The sequence below is a fragment of the Cataglyphis hispanica genome, chromosome 19 (assembly GCF_021464435.1).
Source record: "Cataglyphis hispanica isolate Lineage 1 chromosome 19, ULB_Chis1_1.0, whole genome shotgun sequence".
NCBI lineage: Eukaryota > Metazoa > Arthropoda > Insecta > Hymenoptera > Formicidae > Cataglyphis > Cataglyphis hispanica.
Genome location: NC_065972.1, coordinates 3,833,811 through 3,855,100, shown reverse-complemented (window position 1 = coordinate 3,855,100; position 21,290 = coordinate 3,833,811). Strand labels below are relative to the sequence as shown.

The window sequence follows — 21,290 nt, the reverse complement described above, 5'->3', positions numbered from 1 at the left end:
ACGGAACGCATATTGTGTTCAACGAAATTGTTATTGTTGAATTGAACAAAAATACTTTGTGCATGCCTGTTCCTTTGGCAAGTATTATATTAATATAATTAAAATATAATCGATGAAAGTTACATGGCAATAAATTTTGAAATGTTTCAATATTTCTTGCATAAAACATTGTGTATTTTTTTAGCTGTCAACTTTAGTTTCGCATTCACAGAATATAAAAGTTGGATAAAAGCTTTTTATTTAACTGTCAGTGTTACTACGATAATTTGATGCTTGAAACTTCCATTAAAAATAAATTTATTTTTACGATTGTAGTCTTCGATTTTTTATTCCCATCAGACAAATTTTCGCCTTTAAGCTTTACTCCGTAAAATAACTTAGAATTTTTTTTTAATTTGTTAGATCTTATTTTTTTCAATTAATTAAGAAATTTAATTTTCATTATTGTATGGGATTTTATGTCACTTACCTTCGCTTTTATAATATTTTAAGGCTTTTATATTTTAATAAAATAATGCAATTAAATTTCTAATTAAAAATAACCCTATATTTTATGAAAGAATTTATCTGTAATGTTTTGTGAAATTTGAAATCTTATCATTTTTATTTACTCTCTGATATTATATAAATCAGAATTAAAAATCTTTTTGTTCATCGCAACATTACATTCTCTTTAATTTCATAGTTTTAAATAAATTGACATTTACCAGAGAATTATCTCTTGCGTGTATCGTTTACATAGAACGATAAGCTCGATTAACGTAAATTGATATTAACCATATTTCGAACTCATGAATCAGCCAAATGTATGCGTAACACATCACGGTAACGAGATAATACATTTTCAAGAGAGAGGAAATGCACTATCTTCGATTTCATATTTTCAAGTAAATAGGAACAGTCATGGGGGAATGGCGGTCTCTCCCGCGTCGCGTCGGCGATAAGCTCGATCCGCATAAATTGATATTAATCGCATCGTGGGTTAACGGCCAATGACCCAGCATCGGGATATCTATGGTATTTCGATAACAAGATGCAAGGCACCGTCGGGGATATTCCACTCGTCGACATTGTTAATCCCACGCTGTTATTTAATTCATCGAGTCGACTGCCGTTACCGCGGAAATTTATGCGTCTTGTCGTGAGAAATCTCGCATTTTCATGAGAATCTTTTTTCATCAGCTCTCCTCGAAATTATCTCGTTGTCAGTCTTGAGATGCTAAGTAAATTTATGGGAAAGAATACGGACGGGGAACAAAAACGTTTACTTTTAAGTATTTATTGCGTGACAACACGTTTATTGTGTTGGCTTATCAGCAATTGTCACCCAATGTGACATATCAAGTTCAAAGCTTGATATTCAGATATTTTCTTAAGTTTATTTTTATCACAATTCTGTCCGTGAATGACGTGGACTAGGACTCCAATAGAAAACCGATAAGTATTTTTTGGTCAGATTTTCATCGGGGAAGAGAGGGGGAGAGGGAGAGAGGGGAGAGAGGGGAGAGAGGGGAGAGGGGAGAGAGGGGAGAGGGAGAGGGAGAGGGAGAGGGAGAAAGTTGACAGTCCGAATCGATCGCTTAAAATGAAAATTTCGGATGATGAAATGTTGAATGTTTTTTTCAATTATAACTATACTTTGTAATTAGAAATTATAAGTGAACAAGAGGATTTATATGGATACAATATTAAGGGCTCGATAAATCAATATGACAAGATTACAAATTTCGCAAGAGATTAGAGATAAATATTTCTTGACGAAATATAGGATTATTTTTAATTAAAAATTAATTTCTTAATTGATTAATTAAGGTAAATTTTAACAGATTTTTTTATCGATTAAAGCTTAAAAGCGAAAATCTATCTAATAGGCATAAAAAATCGAATTATAATCATAAAAATAAATTTACTTTTACAGTTTTAAGTATTTTATTAAATTATTTTATTAACTGAAAATTAAATAAAGAGTTTTATCTAATTTTTATATTTTTTATCGGAATGTCAAATCAGATTTAACGGCTAAAAACATACGTTATATGCAAGATACATCAAACATTTCAAAATTTACTATCATATCATAGTGCAGTAATAGTGCAAATTTAATGTCGTTTCCATAGCTACGATATTTATATGATTCCAAGAGAGAGAGAGAGAGAGAGAGAGAGAGAGAGAGCATAATTAATTAAATTAAATTTTGTGCGTTTAGTTTTCTAATTCTTATATTATTTTGAATAATAAGATAACATTGCAGAGAATCGAACAATATTAAGAAAATAATTAGATATATAAAACGAGAAAGAAATGAAAGAGACTTTTAAATTATGCGTATTAAATGATAAAATATAATTAAAATTTTGAAGCTTGAATCGTTTTCAAGTTATTATATTTTTTTATCAAATAATTTTCTCTTACATCCTTGTTCTGTGTGGTATAATTTTAAGTTTCATAAGAGACAAGATAATTATTTGCTTTTCATCTCGCGCACGGTGCAGCGTCAACAATCATACATCTTCGCGCTGTTACTCTCGTCAAAGTCCTCGCGTGAGATTCCTTCGAGGTACGCCATACGTCTTGTTAAGACGTAGCCCTGTACAAATTTCGATCATAAAGCTCGCTCGCTCGTTCACTAACCCCGTATATCGGTTATTGTTACGAGTCGCACGTAATATCGATAACTCATCACCGACCGATCGGGTTGAGAAGCCCTCGTTGGTAATATGCACTCCACCCGGAGAAATGATTAATGGCGCGAGTTTATGGGCCTCGCGCCCGGGATATCGCTATGTGAGAGATACGCAGCCCCTAGAAATTTGTAGCCTCCTCTCTGCCGAACTTGTCCTGTCTACTTCATCATGCGCGCAAACCATCACGATGATCCTTATTTATCGAAGGGAAAGGTCTCGATTGGGTCTCGCTCCATGACGAGCGTGATCCAATCGCAAATCGATTGGAATGAATTTTTAATTGCCATCCGATGACGCGAGAGAAGAAAAGGATATAAATTCGGATTAAATATATGACAAGCGTATTTTTAATTTCAACTTAAATGGAATCTCTCTCTAAATTAATTTTGCAAGTATTACGCAATAATTAATACGATGAATTATTAAAATGATAATTTTATCTGAAACATTTTTCTCTAAAATGCATTGTTCAAGAGATATTTGAGATCGTCATTTAAAATGGAACACCCTCTATATTAATCATGTATTATTATTTTATCAATTTTGCTTTTATTGCAACTTTTTTAGCAATTATTTTAGAATCACTAGTTCCAGGAATTGATTTGATAAGAATATTCATCACACGTCTTTAATTTTTTTTTTTTTTCTTTAGAGAAAAAGGATCAATTAATGTAATACAAGATAAGATAATTTTGATTGTATTTTTTGACGGTGATGAGCATTAAAGAACTCAATCCTGTTGACCGATGACCGTAAGTTATTCTATTATTTTCCGCGACATTTAATGCGGCATGGGATTGATGCGCTAAACTGGCCGTAATCCTGCAGGAAAGACATGAATAATAATTAGCAGAATTAATGCCGGCGAAACGTGACACGCGGTGACGTCCGTAATCATCAGTTGATTGGCCATCGTCATTTGATAACGAGTATAATTTCCCAGGAACAATTATCAGCGCGCGCGTGGATTACATTAATCCCTTCAAGGTTGGATATTGTTAATTCGAAAAGACTGGATCAATCTAATTTCGAGCAACATTATAAAGTACTTGAGGAATTTTAGTAACAAGATGTCGAACGGGAAATCTAGGAAACTATGGAATTTTGATTTATAAAAATCTAATGCTAATCTTATCGTGTTTGTATAAACATTAGAATTATTGCATGATAAATAATATCAATATATATATATATATATATATATATATATATATATATATATATATAGAGATTTTTTATTAAATATAAAATAATAATATAATTTAATAGAATTTAATATTTTATAATAGAATTATATTAAATAATAATATTAATTATATTTTATGATAGAATTTATTTTTTTTTTTTAAATTCTCTACAATATTATATTATATTCGTTCTCTCTCTCTCTCTCTCCACATATTTTTATATCTTTTATATTCTATTATCAGTATACATATCATTATATTACAATATCAATGTACGATATATTTATTATTATACACATTACACTGACTGACACTTAATATTTCGCGCACGTTTACAAGAATGCGTTAATCGTAATTGCGAAAACGGTTCGCGCAGACGAGAAGAGAGGAGGGGTGGAGGGGTGGAGGGGCAGTATTATAATCCGCATTCTCCGAGTTTGCATTCGAGTGCAATCTGCGTTAATAGAGTCGCGCGTCGCGCGACCACCGAGGACCACCGAGTGAATTCATCTCTATCTGTAGTGTGTCTCCAGGCAAGACAAGATTTATGGGGGTGCGAATGCGACCGTCGATATTCCGGCCGTATCTACTCGCAGCAGCCGGTAGCTCGCAGTCTATCGCCGACAGACCGTCGTCCCTCCCTCGAGCCTTGAGAAAGTACTGAGGAGGAGAAGGGAGAGGGGGGGAGGGGGAGGGAGAGAATGCAACCGCGACGTCTTTTTAGGATAGAGATTGATGGAATAAGTTTATTTATTCCGGAATCGCCCACGATAGAGAAAGAGAGAGAGAGAGAGAGAGAGAGAGAGAGAGAGAGAGAGGCCGTTAGCGGGATGGAACGGCGTTCGGAAGCGTATAAAGAGAGTGGATGGATATAAAACGGGTGGAGATTATTGCGAAAAAATGAGGAGAGCTTATTTTTCCCAGCGAGCTTATTTTTCCACTATGAAAATGTAGATTACGCGTTATAAAGCGCCACGGATACGCTTCGGAACGCGTAATCTTCATTTTTTTCTTTTTTTCTTTTTTTTTTTTTTCTTTAAATACGTTTGGATTTAAAATACGGTTGTGGGAGATAAGCTTCTTTGAGTTAGGAAACTTTCTGGAATTTTGATAAATAACAAGATAATAAAAATAACAATGACGATAAAAATATAAGAGACGACGATAAAAAAAAAAAGATGTCAACGGAGATCGCGTATGCGATTATTCTTGACGACATCCGTAGTAATAAAGATATACTTTTACGACTTTATTCTCTCGACCGTCTCGTACTCTTTCAGATTTCTATCCGATTCGCTTTTATGTCAACATAGTGCTATTGATTTTATCTTTGCACGATAAAACGTTGGGTTGCGCGCTCATGTGATCCCTAGAGGATTTAATTAATCGAGATGTCGAGAAGATCAGCCTCGTGAGGTGAAAGAGGTGGACGCGTCCACGTGATCATTGGCGTTTAATTAAAACTCTGCCAACGTGTATCGAACTTGACAATGGGCTTAATGACAATGCCGATTCTTTGTGATATAAAAAGGGGAAAAGCAGGATAAGCGAAATAAAGCACTCGCTCGACAATTCAAGTAACAATATAATCGACATAGATTAGAACCGGAGATTAACAATCATCATTCAATGCACATATAAACTATCATTTAATATATATATATATATATATATATATATATATATATATATATATATATATATTTTGTCACTATAAAAAAAACAATATATATTTTAATTTTTATACATAGTTATTAAAAAGATCCAGAATAATATAAATATTTCCACTAATAGATAATAATATAATTGTAGATAATAATAATATAATAATATTATATCAATAATATAATAATATAATTATATCCACTAATATAAATATTTAAATTTTAAATATATTATTAATTTAAAAAAAATTATGCAAAGTGAAATATAGATTTGTTTTTAAATTTTATTAAATGACACTTCATTAAATGAAAAGAGCTCGTTAAAAATTCACAGATTCCATTCTTTTCTATAAATATTCGACGAAAATTATTTATTCATTTAATTTCTGACGTAAATCTCGAATCTGTTTTTTCTCTATGTTTCTCGATACTATTTTTACATTCGTGCAAATTCATTTCCTATTGTTGCTACACCCATTTTCCTCCCCCAATTCTCCTCCCCCGTCCTCTCGGTTCGTAGATTACGCTCGTTGAGCGAAACTATTTTTCTCTTCAATAGGACGAGATTATCGATTGCTCGCAGCGAAAATGCCATGTAATCCGCCCTCCGGGATGGAAGGGGGAGAAAAAAAGCTCGCGAACAGCGCGAGATTCGACACATTAATGATCGTAGAAGAATAGGGTGAAAAAAGGCGAGTGTCGAATGGAAACAAAATGTGAGCGAGCGAGGGAAAAACGAGAGAAGAATTAATGCTGTGTTTCAATATTATTTTGGGAAAGAATGACACAATCGAAATAGCGATTTCTAAATGCATTGAAATTTTAAATCTGAATAATCGATATCTCTTTAAAACGCAAAATCCATGTAAAAACTAATTAGAAAATAAGAGACATGAGACGGGAAAATTATTTAGAACATAAACGAAGTTCAAATAAAAAAGACATATATCATTAATCTCTGGTTGCTTGTTTAAGGATTCGTCCGGATTAATGTTCCTTTAATTATCCAGCGCTGAATAATTTTGTAGCTTAAAATTTTCATCCGCTCTCAGAAAGTCGATGCCGACGATGTCCTTGTAAAAAATAAATCGTTACATCTGTCTCGAGAGACATCTCGAGAGAATCCCCGAAATCCCCGTCCGCGAACGAATCTCGTCGCTCTTAATAAAACCCAGTGTGCCCTGTTAATGCGAGGCGAGGCTCAACACACATTTCGCCAATTTGGCCGGATCGAGCTTTCGTTCACTAATCACGATCGATTTACGCTCGATTAAATTAGCAATCGCGGGCATTATCGGAGCGCGCGTATACCTCCCGATTTTGGGCTGTCGAGTTTATGGGATTTAAACGCATATATCCCGTTAATCGCGGAATATTATCGCGGGCGAGGAGCGGGGAGGGGAGGGGAGGGGGGTAAGAGGGGGGAGAGAAAACGCGGCGCGTGAATAATCATCCCTTCCCCCCGTCCTTCTCCCCCGCGGACGCGCTAATTTGTCACGCGACGCACCTCGTTTTACAACCAATTTGCTTTCGCACTTAAGTTCGCACGTGACGCGTTTGCCTCGATGTGGAGATAAGGCGTGCTTATTTTTCATTTATACCCATGCATCTGTTGCGTTCTCTATTTTTCGAGCGAATTATTACGTCACTGATGTTACAAGTTGCGATTAAAGTAATTATGAATACATCTCTCTCTCTCTCTCTCTCTCTCTCTCATTTCTCACGCTCGCTTGGTCAGGATATTTCATCTAATTTGTCCGATTTAATCTAATTGCAATATATCTTTTCTCGTTACTAAAAAATAAATCCTTAACGTACGCGAATTATAATCGGGATAGAAATTCTCCTGAAATATAATTCAAAAAATTTTCTTAATATCTAATAATAATTTTATTCCTAACATTTGCATTTATTTGTTCGCAAGGATAATTTAAAAATTATTGTAAGCTCCGAGAATTCATAAATATTTGATTAAATCTGTCGCGATTACATCCGAATGCGGCATCCAAGGTGCTTATGTACATTTACATTTTTTAAAGCAATTCATGTATAAAAAAACTTCTCATTTACAATCGCGATCGATCGCTCATTCCGCGAATCGAGTATTAAAATGCTGGTCCATAAATGCGACTCGATGATGAAAAATTAGATATATGTACATACATATATATCGGTGATAAAACACACACTGGCAGCTAAAATTGGACCACGAGTGAAACTCGATTGGAAGCCGATATCGTGTCACACGATCGTCGCGTTTGCCAAGCGAGCACGATGCGCTATTTTCTAAGTAAAAATACCGCTTCTAGCTCTACCGTATCGAGCAATAATTGCGACAATTGTGTCGACAATTGTCCGTTAATTGCGGCGAACTGATCTTTAAAAGAGAAACTGCACATGCGTCGCGAATAATATCGCACTGCAAGCGATTGCACGGCCAATGGAAAAACTATCATTGTGATAAGCAATTATGTATTAAAAAATAATTTTTTTTTTTATTACACTTTTTGTGCATTTATATATTATACAATTTAATATATAATTATGTACATATTATATGTCATAATTTTATATATATATCAATTAATCTATTGCTAAAATGATAAGAAATGGATTATTTTTTACATTCTATTATTTTACTTTATTCAATATTTTCTTGTATTGTTTTTCTAGAAAGAAATTCTACAATCAATCATAAATTTCATTCGATTAAAAATCGGAAATAAACTAAATTACGTTACATACATACATGAAAGCGGTTTCGTTCGTTTTTTAATTTCTCGATAACGAGAAATGGATTGAAAACGTTGTTTCAACCCCCTTCGTATATTTTTAATTACAAATTCGTAATATTTGCAAAAAAAAAATGATAAATAACAATATCGGTGTCAACGAGAATTTATTCAATTTTTATTTTATGCGAACTTTAATATAATATATAATACTTATACAAATAAATTTATTTAGATGTAAAAAACAAATCATATCTATTCTAATCTATACACATATGTTATGGCATATTATGTTTTTTTTACACCCGGTTCTTCGATCCGAACAATCGATCAGCGGCGGGAGTTTGCGGCGATATTGACAATGAAAATTCGAGGTATACATGCCCCGCCATCAATTGGAATAGTTTTAATCTACTTAACGGGCAGGAATTTATAGAGCTCGTTCGTAGAAACGAGTCGATGATGCTCGAGTCACTTTAATCGAATAAAAAGCCGCCGTTGATACCTGGAACGAACAACCGATATAATATAAAGCCCGGGATACATAATCATTTTATAAATCGGCAACCATCTTCGAATCATATATATTTCAATATCTCATTGATTCGTCATTTTTTTTTTTTCACCGACTTAAAATTTCAAGGGACTTTTTGAAACGGATTCAACGAAAAGCAACTCTTGTCTCAACGAGAACTGTTCATGGTGTAGTATATGGCATCCCAGCATCCTTTCCAAAGTCGATTCGCGAAGGAGAGTTATCTCCCCCCCTTCTCTCTCTCTCTCTCTCTTTCGATACTGTTGACTCTGTCATGCCGCGGGTACCGCGGGCGCGCACGATTTATTTGGCCAACAGCGTAGCTGATAAATTGCGGGGAGAAAGCGGGGCCGGAGTTTATATACGGCGATGTACAAACTGCACGATTCTCATAAATGTCATCGCGAGCACATAAACGTCACGCCCGGGCGTGCTTCGAGCCGCTAAATAGCGGGCGTACAACGAACGAGCGTCCAAAATCGAGGTGGCCGATGCGACGCGGGGGATGAAAGGGGCCGCCGAAATTCTCGTTCGATTCCCCTCTTCGGAATCGGATAAATCGAATTTTCATCGGCCAACGATACAACGGACGAGTGAATTCATCGGATATTCCGGTATCCCTGAATCTTCTCGCAACGCGGAATTTTTTTGTGCGCCGGAATTTAAAAAGAAATTATAAATTGATGTATTTTAAAATATATAATATTGCGTAGTGTATTTTGTATGTATTTTGTGTATAGATTAGAATAGATAAGATTCATTTTTTTACATTTAAACAAATTTTTTTATATTTTAATAAATTTATTTGCATCAGTATTTGTATAAGTATTATTATATATATATATATATATAAGTTTAAAATAAAATGAGAATTAAATATATATATATATATATATATATATATATATATATATATTCAATATATATTATTACTTATCGATATTATTATTTTTATTATTTTATATAATATTAATGATCTTATTATTTATCATTTTTAAAAATATCAGTGAAGAAATATACGAATTCTTGTGATTGAAAATATATGAAGAGCTTGAAACAATGTTTTGAATCCATAAATTGAGAAAATGTGACGTGACGAAAGTTGATAAAATAATTCTGACATTACTGTATTATATATTTATATATATTATCTTCTCGAAGCTAAAACATTGTTTAAAACGAGATATATTTATACATATATATCGATCCATCTTTCTCGCGTTAATGTATTAAGATTTTCCAGAGCTGTGCAATTTATACTATGAATTATATATTTCCGCAATATCGTATCTGACTTTAAAACCGCAGAGTAATGTCATACGAATTCCCCAACTGTCTACATTCCCATAAATTCACTGTAACTTGACACATCGCGGATGTTTGTTTGCGAAATTTAATTATCAGAAGAAATTTTTTAATATTTCACGAATTTTATCAACACGATCGCTTTTGCAAATTTGGAATGTATTTTTATTCGCGCCAATTCAATCCGCTTACATCAAAATTATCTGATAATTACTCACGATTAATGTTACTTAATTTTCCATCGTTTTTAACATATCCCATCGCACTTTAATCGGATATCTCTGTCTCTCTCTCTCTCTCTCTCTCTCTCTCTCTCTCTCTCCTTATTCGCGTTCGCTGTGAAACGCCGAATTTATTTGTTTGCGTCCGCATTTCCACGTGCGCGCTTTTGTTGCGCTTTAACCGAAGGCGAAGAGAACGGACGAGCGAAAGGGCCGAATGAATGAAATTATGCGGTGGGAATTAATAGCGCCCGATAAGTCGCCCGGCCACTCGTAATTAAATTAGCATGGCGAAACATTCCATGCGTTAAATGATTGTGTAACAGGACGCGCGGCCTCCGCTCTCTCTCTCTCTCTCTCTCTCTCTCGCATGCGCGGTTTACCGCACCGGCGAATAAAACGCGGATTTTTTTTTTTTTTTGTTTTTAAAGAGAAGAAAGAGGGATTTAAATGAAAGAGAGACAACCATTTGGTCGACAACTACCGAAAAAAAAGAACGAACACGGCGGTGCAAAAAACACACACGTGCTCCTTTCAATGCATTCTGGATTGTAAAACGTGTCCGAGAAAAGTGCAGTAATCCTGCATTTTTTTTTTTTCGCATTGCAACGTCCATGCGCGAAGTGTATAATTCGAAGTTTAAAAAGTTGCAGATAGCTGGGATAATAGCGTTCAATTAAATGGCGAATAAAATGTGCGTGATAAAATTTTTTATTCAATTTTATCAAGGAGTATACATAGAATGGACTCTTCTCTTTTTTTTTTTTTTAATGTAGATTGATGAACTGAGATTTATGCTCGGGATTTTTTCCAACATTTTCATTCTTGGAAATTTAAGCACGATTAATATTTTGACAATCGAATGTCGAAAGTAATTTTCATGAGAGATATATTCCAGTGTAATTAAAAATTAAAATTTTGATATAATAATCTTCTTAAATACACGATTCGTTAACGCTGCAAATTTTTTATATTTTTAATTTCTCAAATCTAATCAAATTAAAAAAAAAATGATCAATATTATTTAAAATATACATATTAAGTTAAAACAAATAAATCAATATTTTCCTGATACATCTCAAGAATCAAGAATTTCTTCCGTTTATATGCTTTCAGTTTCAGAGAATTTTGATTTCTCTGCTTTTCTCTTTTGGAGATAGTTGAAATTATTTTTTACCCGCGTATTTTTTCTATTTGCAGGGAGAACGACCAGATAGTCGGCTCTTATTTGGAGATCGAGGACGTTACTCTCGAGGATTATGGCGAATACAAATGCGAAGTCAGCAACGGCGTCGACGAGGAGATCACGTTGCCCGCTCATCTATACCGACAAGGTTCGTGAAAAAATTTTTTTTCGAAACTTTTAATTTTCTACCATCACTGAAAATATTTTCCATCACGGTGCATAATTCTACTATCTTGAAAAAAAAAAAAAAAATTAACTTTGAATCGAATTTCTTAAATTAGATATTCATTGAATGATATTACGCAAATTTATTATTAAAGTTTAAAAAAAATTGATATTTGTAACGTATGTACTATATTTTTTTAATTTGATATTTAATTTAATTTTCTGAATGCGCTTCGTAAAATTTTTGTTTGAAATCAATTTGAGATATGATGGCATAAAATAATCTCGTCATTACAATCAGGCATTAATGTTTATTATGGCTTGGTGCAAAATGCATTCGTTTAATTTCGATACGTTAAATAGTCCAAGGCCAATTTATCATTTTAATAACTATTGGAAATGGTGGGAAAATACATCTGACTGTCAAATCGCCTGTCAACACAAACTTGTTTTACCGATTTTAATTGTTATGACAAATTAGTATCGCACACTAAATTGATATAACATGTTGCGTTACGATCAAATCTCGTTTTCAAATTAAAGTCAAACTTAATTTATTGTCAAATTTAACGTCGTGGATTGTTTACACGTTTCATTTTTGTCTCATAATATCAATGCATTAAAAAAAATGCAATACGCTTTTCAATTTTACGCAAAATTTTTTTATTAATATTTTTAAATAAAACACGAAATATTTTAATATTAAAATATCTCATTTTTATGAAAATATATTATTTTACGTAGAGATAACATTTCTAAAATCTTAAAAAATTTTATTAATAATAATTTATTACATGTATATATATTCCCAAAATTATTAAAATTAAAATTTATTAATTTAATCATATTTGAAAATTTTAATTCTCTCAAAATTCACGCTGATAATCGCTTATCACATTTTCCAATTAAATATTTTTAATCTTTATATCTTACTATTTATATTACATTTTAACTTACTTTTGCATTACATTTCCAGCATCTTGTTTTCAATTTGCAGAACCGCAATTCGCGTTAAGCCTTCCAAACGGATCCTGGCGGAAGTCTCTTCTGTTGGCGGTCCTCGTCCTCGTCCTATTGCTATCAGCCGGTGCATTTTACGCGCGTTGCTGGTTGCCACTTGCATTGCTCTACAGAGACAAGTTCGGTCGCCTCGAGGAAAACGGTGAGTCCATAAATCGCAGATAACTTGTTGGCGCGATCTCTGTCAGACGGAGACAGAGAAATTGCATCAAGAAATCTGTGAAAATTCTAAAATCCCTGACTTTTGGAGCCTTTCTTAAGAGAATTTCGAAGGCTTCAAGATTTTGAAAGGTTTTAGAGAAAGCCAAGGAGCCATCTCTCTCTAGTTCGTTCAATTTTGTAGGATCAAGACTTGATCTCTTTCATGAAAATTCTTCTCCTTAAAATTTAAGAAGATTCTAAAACGCGAGAGAGATCTCTTAATTTAAAAATAAGAATACGGCTTCGCAAAGTAGAAGGAGATCCGTTACAGATTGAAAATGTCGGAGCTGCAAAAACTCTCCTGGCAAGCTTTATGAATTGCAGTTTAATTTTCTAGATGTAACACTGTATCTTTACTCCTCCCAAACCTTCCTAATTCAAAGATCCTTAAACGGCGGGAATCTCATTGTCTAAAGACGGCCGGACATAAAATCCGAAGTCGCGCCTGGCTGGCGCAAGGATTCTCTCTAATCCCGACGAGAATTCTAAGGAGATTCCAAAGATCCTCGCTTCGACTTCGTTTGCTTCTCATTTGCCGGCCTGTCTTTTTTTCTTTTTTTTCCCCTCACGGCAACAAATTTGGGCCGCTGCCGGATAATTATCAGCGACGCTTTTTCGCCCACTTAATCGCGACTCTTAATTACCGTGAGAAGTACCGCGAGACTCCGGTATGGAAATTAAAGTGGCTGTTCCCTGATCCTGTTCTCCCCTTTTTCCCCTACGCCGCCAATCGTCGCCTTAATCCTTCCGGCTTTCTCCCCCGTCTCGTTCCCGCCTCCGTTTTTTTTTTTTCTCCCGCTTCGTTGTTCTCTCGATTTGTTTAAATAATGCTGATTGCCGGCCGAGTCCCGCGAGAATCCTTTCACGGACATTTGCGTTTTAATATCCTTCTCGAAGTCCTTTCCTTTTTCAAACTGCATCGCCTGGGGACTCTTATATTGCAAATTGAAACGGGTGATCTTTTGCTTATCTTAGCATTGCTTATCTTAAACGCGAGATCCAGAAGGCTAATTTTGTAGGAAACTATCTAGTTTTTGTTATATGTCTGTGCAAAATTTATACATCTTTCACAAAATTGTGGGAGAATGAAAATTAATAATTTGTAATCTATATAATAAATCTATGAATTATGTTAAAGAAAAGAATGAGAAAATTAAAAATCTTAAAAAATTAAATTCTCGCTTATAACTTCTCATGATAATTTCATGAATCTAGCAATTTTAAATCTTGCGAAATTATAAGAAGATGATTAAATGAAAGAAGTAATAAATCTAGAGAGTTTAAAATTTTTTAAAATATAACCCAAAATTAAAAACAAAGAATTCTACGAAATAAGAATTGCAAATATTTCGAGAAAATTATATTTCTACTGAATTTTAATCTTTCTAAAAGCAAGAAAAAGGAGGGAAGAAACATTTTTACAACAGACAAAAGACGGCACAATGTCTTTTTATTCCTGCAGGACATTCTCTTATAGAAAGGAGAAATTCGCATAAATAGGAGTCTCGATTTAGTTGAAGCTTAATGAGCTGTATCTTTTTTTCTTTCTCTTTTTATTTATTTATTTATTTATTTATTTTTTATTTTTGCTCACCACCGATCGCAACTTTAATTCTTTCTACTCTCGCAATTTACTTAAGTAACGCTAATTCCGCCAAGGGCAGGAACTTTCAAAGGATTTTATGCGGGCTTCTCGCTCTCTTTCACTCTTTCTCTCTCTCTCTCTCTCTCTTCCTTCGTGTCCTGGTGCTTCAATATTTCAGACGCGCTATAATATAAACGGTGTTAAATGATGTAACTAGTTACAGTGAAGCTATCTCTTTGCATATTACGCTTAATAATTATGCTTATTAAGACAATGCATATTTACCGTTGTTTAATCGCGCATTTAAAGATACGTAGATACGCATTTATTTATACGCAGAAAAGATACGTCAAGATCGCGCCCATTATAGTAAAATATCAAAATAATTATATTATTTAATAAAATTCAAAATTCTGCTTTTTTTCCAAAATCTGTGAAAAATCTTTTATGTTTTGGAATTTAAAATTATTTTGAGAAAATTAAAATCCTACACGCGAAAAATCACGTCTTCTCTTCTTAAAAGAATTTATCATTTCATAATTTTTCTGGAACGACTGGATTTTTTTTTTTCACATGCAAGATTCTCTTCGTCTTTCCTTGAAATTTCCCGCTTTCTCGAGGTCTAAATAAGTTTCAGACGAACATAAATGAGGGGGTCTCTAAATGACACCCTAAATCTTCAAGTCATCTCGAGTCGATCTCTCTTTTCGATTCTCGTGTCCCGTCGAATTACGGCGGGTCTCGATTATTACGCGGGGCCGCAATTTGCGGCATTAGCCATGCAACGAGATATCATTATCCGGCTGGCTGCGCCGCGGCTCTGTGTGTCGATCGACACAGAAATGATACGTCGTTTACGTCGCCCAGGATCTCGCCGACGACGGAGAAAACGCACTTCACCGCACCGTCCGCTAATGACGAAGTAGCGTTCCGAGAATTTATCGGTAATTGCCGTAATTTTCTCTCTTTTTCACTCGTCATTCCCGTATAAGGCAGCGATGTCGTATAGAACGTTTGTTCGCTCGTGAGAAATCGAGCGCGACAACGCAACGTTTCTGTGGATCTCAGAATTTTTCCAAGCCGACTCGGGCCCTTCGAATTTTGGATTTATTATGACCGGAATATTTGATTTTAATAAATCGAAAAGTCTATATATGATTTTGAACATTTTTTTGCTCGCGAAACTACACGAATTTTTTTTTTTTTTTATTATCATAAATAATTTGAAATGAGCAGGATAGGAGAAATCAGAAATATTTCTTTCATTTAAAAATTAAATTGCTCGAAGTTATTTTTAATTTTTGTTACAAGATTTTTAAAGATTAAAAAAATTTTATTTTTTAAAAATATTTATGTATTTTATAAATCGTTATTTTTAAACTACATTCTACAAATTATATTTTTAAAAAAAGATATAACTATATTTATTTAGCATTAAAATCAATTCAATTCTAAAATATATATACATATATCGGAAAATTTTATACACTCTATATTTCATTTTTTTTAATATGACCAACTTCGTCGAGCAATTTTTTTCAATCGTTTAAGCGATCTCGGGATCAATTTAAATCTTCGCGGAGATTGTACTTCCAATTTTTTTCTCTTTGAATCCTTAAAACGAATCCGATAAATATCATCGGGATTATGATGAGAGGTAAAGGTGCGTCGTAGCCGATTTCCTTAACCGCCGGTTGCGTCATATAAGCGCCATTATCCCATTATAGAACATATTATTTACCTCTATCGGACGTTTTACGCGTATAATAGCGCGCAGGCGATAACGATTTAATCTATTTCTCGAGTGAACGGTTCCGCGCAGGCTCTGACTACGCGGGTATAAATTTCGAGTAAACGGAAGCGATAATGCGCGAGCGAAATTATTACGCTCTCTCCCCTATTCGCCCACTCCCCCCCTCCTCTCTTCTTCCCCATTCCATTTAAACTCGCTCTCACGATCGAACGGCTCGTGGAGAGACGCCAAATTTCTGCTTTATATTCATAAAGGGACGCAAATATCTAGCCCTCGAATATTATCACGAAATGCGCGATTGCGCATTCCTTTATCGCGCTGAAAAGTCACGTGATCCTGAAGACGATCTCGGAATCAAGTTGATATATCTTTTTAATTGAAAATTGAAGAGTCTGAGTAATCTGAGAATTTGAGAATCTAATGTACATTGTATAGTATACATATTTATTTATATATTATAATTTTAATTTTATACAATAATAATTTTAATTATATTATAATAATTTTAATTTTATATTATAATAAGTTTAATTACATTATAATAATTTCAATTTTATTATAATTTATGAGGGCATGGTGAAAAAATTTTCAAACTATTTTAAATCTTCGAATATGATATGAATAATTAAATTTAAATATAATGAATCCTTAAATATAATCCTTTAAAAAAAAAAAAAAAGAAACTCCGAAAAAATTGAAATGACAGAGAAATGTTTTCGCGATGATTAAAAATCTTTTTATCTAAAAATCATTTGAAGAAGAGTCGTTAAAAGGAGATCGATAATTGCAAGAGCGATATTGATCCGGAAAAAAGCCCACCTAAGGATTTAATATCCTTCTATTACTTATCCAAAATATAATCACGAACATGTATGTGATCGTGTGTTACAGACGGGAAGGAATGCGACGCTCTGGTGTGCTATCACGAGAAGGACTCGAGTCTGGTAATAGGTATCGTGATACCCATCCTGGAGTCTAGACATCGATACAAGTGCACGGCGCTGGAGCTGTCTCACCAGAATCACAATTGTGAGTAAGCCTCCCAGCTAATTAGCGAACGAACAAACCTCCCCTCCCCTATTCTCTTCTCGAATAATTACACAGTCGCGGTAGCAGACGGAATAGCAGCAGAGAGCTGTCAGACATTTCGAGAAGGAGGCCACCGGGCTTTCCTAAAAGTAAACTTCCTCTCTTCAGCGGCATCCTCAACACTTCCGGACAAATTTTTTTTTTTTTTTTTCAAATTATTTTGTTCATTTATTTATTTATCTATTTCTTTGTCCGTCTTTCGAAATTCCGATTTAGATTTGAGAAGGCAGCGACAAATCGAATATATATTATTCCGCCCTTGACACCCGTTACGTACGAGTTCGGCGGGTCATTCTTATCGCTATCGTTACATATAAGAAACGAGACTCTTCTCCTTTAAAAACAGAAGAAAGGATGGAGAAGGAAGAGGAGAAAAAAAAAAAAGGAGAAAGGAGACACGCGCTCGATAGACTCCCTATGGAGTTTATTTTGCGGTGCGTTCCCCGCGGCGATGCGGCAAGTATATAAGCGCCCAGCAAGGGGAGGGGGAAGAGGGGCGAGGGGGGAAGGTAAATATTCAGTAGCAGGGCGAATGTGGGCCACGAATTGCTGTTAGGGCCCCGTTCGGCGACGGCGACGACGATGGATCGATAAACAATTTTACGGGGTGCAGCTTATGAATTAGGACTGAATAAAAGCCGCTTCTCTCTCTCTCTCTCTCTCTCTCTCTCTCTCTCTTTCCCTGTTTCTCTGTCGGATTGTGGTGTGATAGCGCGGAATTGGATTAGCTTTGTGGCGAATACATGTAGAGATCGATCGCGGTTTCGAGATAAACTAGGAATTAGAGGAGCGTAATAAGGACGGTCGCGCCTCCCGGACGGTTTAATTGAGATCGCGGATGCAAATTAGGCCGGAGCTGAAATGTGATGTGCGAGGCGATGCTCGAGAGATGAGGATTGAATCCGTTATTTATGGAATTGAGTTAAAGCTAATGAAGTCCATGTCGAATCGAGATTATGCAAAATGCAAATAGCTGAAGTAGGAACGTAATGTAAAATTAAAATTGCAATACCTTGGTACTTCGATCCAGGTCCAAGTCAAATTCAGAAATAAATCTAAAAAATGGAATTCATTATTCTAATATAAATATGTTATCTTAATAATGTTATCTTAATATTCTAATAAATATAATGTAATGTAATAATTAGAGTAATTAAATTAATTGTTCTAATATAAATTAAAAAATTATTTTAACTTTAGATTTTTCGAAAAAAAGCATCACAGAAATTTATTTTTAACACTACATATATATTAAAAATGGATTCCAATGTAAATCTGGACTACTTTTCTCAAATTTCTGAAATCAATGAGAAACATGAAGATATATAAATTACGTAGATATCTCAAGAACTGCAAAAGCTCTTTCAATTCGCTCGAATTTCATGTAGAAACCACAGGAAACTAGTCATCGGACAAAATATATATCCGACTGGTCTCTCTCTCTCTCTCTCTTTTTTCTTTTTGTTCCACTCTCTACCAATCCAATTGCAGCACCGAAACTGCCGCAATGTGACTAACAATGTAGGACAATTCTTTTTTTTTTTCGCTACACGCGATGGTCGGGCGTCCATTTCACGGAGGTAGGCATTTGTCGGGGTAATTTATTTCACATCACAAAGAAGATAGGCACAACATCGGGTGTCACGAAAGGAACCGCCGTGGGATCATTATCCACGACGAGAGACACGCGCGGGTGGTGGTGGTGGTCTTCGCGGGGTCGCGATGTAACCGGAAGTAATGGGGGATCCTTCAGCGAGAATCGTGGGAATCACGGCGACTTGGCAACTTGGCAAATTGAATTAGAAAGTTCGCCGTTCTCTCGGCCGTGGTGTCTCGTTTGTCTCCGGCGGTATCGAATTAGGTGCACCAAGGAGGCCCCAATATGTACTACCGCGCCATTTTCGGAGCCGAGAAGTTACCGTGAGATAGGCGAGGCTGGTGGATTATTTTGATGGACTATGTAAACAGGGAACGACATAGGAACGATTGCGAGAAAAATATTTTAGTACGGAAATTTTACACATATATATATATATATTGTGTATAAAATTTTCTAAATATTCAGACATATTTTTGTCTCAACTTTGAGACACTCTATCTTAATTATCAGAGTCATTTCTCTAAAAGTTGAAAAGAGTGTGTCTGAAAATTGAAGTATGTCTGAGAATTCAGACAGTATATGTAATTGAAGAATAATAAATAAATAAACTGCAACAATTTGGACAGTTAGTAAGAATTGAAATGTAATAAAGTGTCTTTAATTGCATAGAAGATTAGTCTAGAAAGAGAGAGAGAGAGAGAGAGAGAGAGAGAGAGAGAGTTATTCATAAAAAATGTTAATGATTTAGATGACTATTATTTATCATACATAGGCTTGTTCATTATTACAAAAAAAGATATTTGGATATAGTAGATTTTTAATAAACATAGCAAAAAAAGGGAAAACCGAACACAAGAAATAAAAATTTTAAAATCTGTCTCTGTATTTCATATCTACTAGTAGTAAAATTGATAATAAAAAAATTATAAAATAATAAAAAAAAAATAAAATTGATAATAAAAATAATAATTGAAATAATTAATATTAATAACTGAGATATGAAAAAATGTGGAAATTATTCTGGATATTCAAAAGCTGAAGAACAATTGATCTGAGATGGCTTTCATTAATTTTGAAGATTGTATTGATAAAATAAAAGTAACACGCGAATGATGCAAAATAAAATAACAATCAACCATCGAGAGAGGAAAACAAAAGTTCAAAATAAATATGAAAAAATGTTATTATTTATTCTACATCGAACAAATCTTGTCTTACTATCTGAAAAATGATTTATATGCATGTACATACGTAAAAAACGTTCTACCTAATTGCTCGGCTTATTATCTTCTCCTAAAATCGACATCATTCGAAATGTGTAAGATGCCATTATGCGCGCTTCGTACGTTTGCCAGAAATTCCGCATTTTGCTCCCGGACACAACAACATTAGCGAGCTAATTAGCCGACCGACTCCGGCACGATATCTTACTATTATAAGCCGATTGCAGAGTGAAATGGAGCATATTTTGTCCATCTTCCTCTAAAGTGCGCTGGTATCATGGTAGCGTGTGTACTCGACGCAATTCGTATCTTTGATCGCGTGTATACACCTTTGGTATTCGACTAATTATACTCTACTATACTTGGTGGTCGACTAATTATACTATATATATCCCGATTACACGGCTTATGAGACTCCGCATCCGGTCTGCGCGCGATGGCCGCGGAAGTTGCTCCGGGGCAGGCTGGCGCGAGCGAAAGGAAACTCGAGATTTAGCCGAACTGCGAACTTCGCAACGGGCCGCGATTATTTGATAGTCAGTGCGAAACAAAGTTCGCTGTCAAAGCGATGCCGGCGATCTCGCGTATCCGCAGGTGAGCTGTGAATTTTCTCCCGTCCAAGGAGCGGAAATTTACCCGCGAATGACGATGACGAGCTAATCGATTTTGACATAATTCATTAATCCCTAGATATTTAACACCGTTGACCCGGTTTATGAAATTCGGAATATATTAGTAATATATAAATGTCTGATGCAATTTCTATGAAATTATATATATATATATATATATATATATATATATATATATATATATATTCCCATATTAATCAAAATTATAATTTGCGAATTACTTTGTTCGATGAAAAATCGCAGATAATTTTATAAAGTCAGAATATCATGCTTTAATAGTCTTAACACAAGGAGATATACAAATAAACATAACAAATAAACATCTCTCAGTTTTTGACTTTTAGTTCTAAAATTCAGCTGATTTCAACAAAAATTTTTAGTTCTAAAATTCACAATCAGCTGATTTCAACAAGAATTTTTAGTTCTAAAATTCGCAATCAGCTGATTTCAACAAGAATTTTTAGTTCTAAAATTCACAATCAGCTGACTTCAACAAGAACAGAAATTG

At 34.4% G+C, this 21,290-nt stretch overlaps 1 protein-coding gene across 2 annotated transcripts in view; it reads left to right on the top strand.

Annotated features, from left to right (window-relative positions):
• The window catches only part of LOC126856642 (single Ig IL-1-related receptor-like), a 186,316-nt gene that overhangs the window by 131,740 nt on the left and 33,286 nt on the right, over positions 1-21,290 (top strand). For both annotated transcript variants that reach the window (XR_007688379.1, XM_050605343.1), the window contains exons 4-6: positions 11,529-11,662; positions 12,677-12,841; positions 17,130-17,267. Coding sequence is in view for 1 of the 2 variants with exons in the window: in XM_050605343.1 (XP_050461300.1) it covers positions 11,529-11,662; positions 12,677-12,841; positions 17,130-17,267 (437 nt within the window). In the remaining variant the exon portion in view is untranslated. The remainder of the gene's footprint in view (positions 1-11,528; positions 11,663-12,676; positions 12,842-17,129; positions 17,268-21,290) is intronic.